This window comes from Parambassis ranga, unplaced genomic scaffold, assembly GCF_900634625.1.
Source record: "Parambassis ranga unplaced genomic scaffold, fParRan2.1 scaffold_21_arrow_ctg1, whole genome shotgun sequence".
NCBI lineage: Eukaryota > Metazoa > Chordata > Actinopteri > Ambassidae > Parambassis > Parambassis ranga.
The window spans coordinates 8642209-8646545 of NW_021144767.1; the positions used below are offsets into that span (position 1 = coordinate 8642209).

The 4337-nt window shown below is 42.7% G+C and overlaps 1 protein-coding gene across 1 annotated transcript; it reads right to left on the bottom strand.

Moving 5' to 3' along the window:
- Nucleotides 1–901: 901 nt before the first annotated feature.
- Nucleotides 902–4337, bottom strand: LOC114429911 (mitochondrial ubiquitin ligase activator of nfkb 1-A-like). The gene is made up of 6 exons (XM_028398519.1): nt 4300–4337; nt 3727–3805; nt 2013–2172; nt 1635–1722; nt 1217–1554; nt 902–1102 (listed from the first exon to the last, which is right to left on the bottom strand). The coding sequence occupies exons 3-6, from the start codon at nt 2133–2135 to the stop codon at nt 902–904; spliced, it is 750 nt and encodes a 249-aa protein (XP_028254320.1). The 5' UTR covers nt 2136–2172; nt 3727–3805; nt 4300–4337.

Below are 4337 nucleotides of genomic sequence, written 5' to 3' on the forward strand. Positions count from 1 at the left end.
TTACAGAGCTAGTACTGTCCCTGTCTATCTAGAGCATCTTTGCCAGGTTTTCCCCATCAGAAGCTCGACCATACTCCTTGTCACTCCATGCTGCTGTACTTTATACTAAATTTACTGTTGTTCCCCACTTCAGCTTTGCCTCTTGGAATGCCAGGATAGGTATTTCACCACATTTAAAGATCCAGTATAGTGTGAAATGCAGCATTGCTTGCTGTTAAAAGGCTCTATCAGCATAGTGTAAACTTTTATCTAGGTTTCTGGGTAAGACCATTGATCATGTTTTCTGAAACCCAGAAAATATGTTATTGTGTGGAGGTATCCAGGGGAGTTAGGATAACCAAAAGCGATGTGTTATCTTCATCATTTTATACGTTTAATGAGTTGGTTGGATTCTTGGTTTTAGAGCATCCCCCTATATTGTGTTCTGTTCTTTTCAGACTGCCTGTAAACAGTTAGAAGGTGGAATTTCTCTTTTTAAATGAATGGAGTAGCAAACGGTAACAAGTGAAACATCCTCATTAAGAGAGATACTTTACTGACACAGAACATCATGGCCAGATATTTACAGTACAATTGGAGGCAAGGCAAGCTTTATTTATATAGCACCATTCATACACAAGGCAATTCAGAGTGCTTTACATAAGATAAAATCACAGAATAAAACATTTTAAAACACTCAATTAAGAAGGAAATTAAAATCATAAAAAGAATAAAATCATAACATCAAATGTTGTGACAGAGCTTGGTAGCAGGTGTAGCAGCAGCATGTCCACAGTTCCACAGTATACGGTTACATGGCTGAGAGAGGCAGATGACAGATGTTCTCCTGATTATTTTCCCCATCTTCAACAGGATTCCCTCCTTTTGTTGTCACGCTGCCAGCGAAGCTTTCCAGTGTAGGTTAGAGTGCCGCTGCACCGGCTAAAGCAAATATAACAGCAAAACGCTTCCACGCTTTGGTCGCAGCGCTGTATTGTTTTCGTAAAGTGTCATAGTCTGCCATGCTCAGAAAGTACTTAGATCCATCAGAAGGGGGTCTAAGATTCAGGGTGCCATCTGGGTCCAGCGTCAGCTGGCCTACACCAGTAACACGTGTGCCCACCTGAAAAAAGGTGCATATTTTCATAATGTATTGTTACTATGTAAATTATTAGTGATAAGCAACAGACATTTTGTTGTGAATTAACTATTAAAATAACGAGCATTGGTAACTGACTCTAAGCATTTCCTCGGTCTCCAGTCGACTGTAGGACTTCACCCCGCTGAAATACCATCCAAGAACACTGAATCCATGGCTGACCTGGAGAAACCTCTTGTACAACATCTCCATGTTCAGTCCAGAGGCCTTCAGTGGACAATGGACTTGGACTGCAGTCCCATCCGAACCCCTTAATACGAAGGGCACCGATGTCACTTGTTGATGACTCTTGAAAAGAGCAGAGTAAAGGCTGCTCAATCCCAGCCTGGGCTCTGTGACTTCCACTTTGTGCACCACACCAACAATGTCTTCATGACACTGACTCCTCAGTGGCTCGCCTACAGGCTCCACAACACCTACAATATATACACAAACATACAGTATGAAGTGGAAATACATAATCATCACTTGTTTGTATTGATCCAGTTCTGGTTACCTTCAACAACAGCATACTGCAGACGTGCTCCTGGTGTAACCTCCAAAGTGTCTTTAAGGTTTCCATCTATGTTGATGTGGGAGGCATTCTGAATATGACACACACATAGTCAGATGGCACATGGAGGTTTTACAAACTTGCACATTACACTGCATGACCATCACCAACAACATGTTAAAGGGCTGCAAAGGATTTTAGTTAAACAAGTAGGAGAGCTTTTCTCAAGCATTTTTGCATGGTGTACTTCTTTGTCAGAGACTAGTGAGCTGTCAGCATGCACTGAATGCAACAGTCCCTCTGTAAGTATTAGCAGTCAGAACCGCAATTCACTTTGCAGACTACTGCTATATAATGTTAATGAAATACATTCTTACTCACATCAAGCTCATCTGCTGTCTTCTTCTTCTTTCTATACATATAGTAGCAAAGGCCTGAAACAGCCAAGCCGGCCCCAAGACACAGTGCCTCTGTCAGTGAAAAACCGAGACAGAATTTCGCCATTTCCTCTGGATGCCCTGTCACGGTCCTAAGAGCAATCCTGCACAAACATAAAACATGTAAGAGGACTGTGAGATGCATCTTCCTGCATCTTAGCCATGTACTCAACTCCGAACCAACAGCAGGTGGAAATTAAAGCTGCAAGCAGCATTGCGGGCCCTCGCGCACCTTGCGACCCGCAGGGCCATTGCAGTTTCCTGTCCTATGCTCTTCTCTCCTCTCATTTCCAGAGACGTAGAACAAAAACATGTGTAAAAGAGAAATTTCCTGCTGGGAGGTGGCGCTATGACCGTGTCATCATATTAGCATATATATCTGTTCAGACTCGGGTCCATAGCAGTACTGTAAGATTTTGTCCACATTGCATGAAGTATGTTGGAGGTATGGCAGAAAATACTGTGTTTCTTTGTATTGGCAAATGGTCAACTTTGAGGCCACGCCCCCGCCACACCGTAACTCTTTTGTAAGAGTTTTGGAATGCGTCTGTTCCCTATGGTGTCCTGAGTGGACACAGTGAATTTCAGCCCAATTGGATGAAGTATGCGAGGCGTGAAAAGTTTTGTAGCAGGGTGACAAATAGGCAAAAAATGGCCACAAAAGTCAAAATGGCGGACTTCCTGTTGGGTAGTAATCCCTAAGGTTTCAATAGGGCTCTTGCACCATTCGGTGCTCGGGCCCTAACTATTACTGAGTGGTTACATGTTATTTCCTTAACAATCAGCCCTAAACTAAACTCACTTTAACAATAACTTGTAAACTTGGCCACACTTGTTGTTACTTGACACACTGTCTGTGTTAAAAGTCCAGTTAAATGAGAATCCGTATCCTGTCGGTCTACCCCAAAGTGGCATTTGGCCTGCCTCGCTTGATGAAGTGGCATGTGGCGATCTCAAAGTGCCATGTCTGACTGTGTTAGTGGCATGTGGCGATCTGTGGCTCACATGCCAGCTTCTGGGGATGTTTTGGTGCCATTTAATGCCTGTTTTGGACTTCATCAGTAGGACAGCCTGCTCTAGCACCATGTGTCACTCATATATTATAATATATGAATGTATGGATCTTCCAGGGGTTCGTACAGCTCTGTGGCTCATATACCTGTTTTTAGCAGAATGCCACTGTCTGTGTCTGTCAGCGGAAGACAAGGAGCTGCACATAGCTAAACAGCAGCAGTATATATAGCGGCTTCCTCAAAGCTCCAAAGTCCCAGATGAGAGGAGAGATGGGCCCTGCCTCTCTGTATGAGGCGCTGTAGCCTAATGTGAAATGAGGCCTTCTGCCTCTTGATGAGGTTTGATATAGTACATGGACATGGGATAAAACGCTGCATTGGGGAGATGAAAACATAAACCAAAAGAATAACCCGGTGATGAACGTGCAAAGGTGTGCGCTATGGTTACGGTATGATGTGCTGCGTTATGTTACGACACGCTGCGGTCAACAAAAACTGTGGCCACCCAGCTTCTTCTCTCCTCCTAACACCTGTGACGGTGAGTGAGTGCCCCTTTAATAGAATCCGGTTGTCACCACCTACACCACGTGACGCAAATATTCCCCATCACCATGACAACCATACGACAAACAACAAATTACTCACTATATGTCTGCTCCAGTCTTCCTTCTAAGACTCTGACGACAGTCCGCTCGTCTCAACAGGTTTATTGGAAAGTGTGAAACTGAAAACAAACACATACAACGAATTACCAACAGTCAATATGCATTTATGAACTAAAACTGAATTCAGTATTATTAATACGTTGTATGTCTAAATATAAATGGTTGATGAGAGTTTGACTCCTGCAAGATTAAGTAAATTCAATACAAATGTTTTAGACGTGTGTGTTAAATGCAGGGCAGAGAATTGTTGCAGTTTGCACCAAGATGAAAGAATTTTGGACAGAAATTGTAGAAATAATGCAGGAAATCCTACAAATCAACATTGAACTAGAACTTACATGTTTTTATCTTAGGCATCCCTCCCAATAGATACAAGATAAAACACAGAGAGCAATTTGTTGATTTAAGTTTGTTACAAGCAACAAAGGTCCTACCAGCGGCTAGCGCCCTCTACAGTCGAAGACCACAACAGTCAAAGAAGCACTCGATCAAATGTAAAAAAATGTCAACACAAGCACAAAACCACACCATAAAGTCACAACAAAGTACTCACTATATGTCTGCTTCTGTCCTGTAACTACTGAACAACTA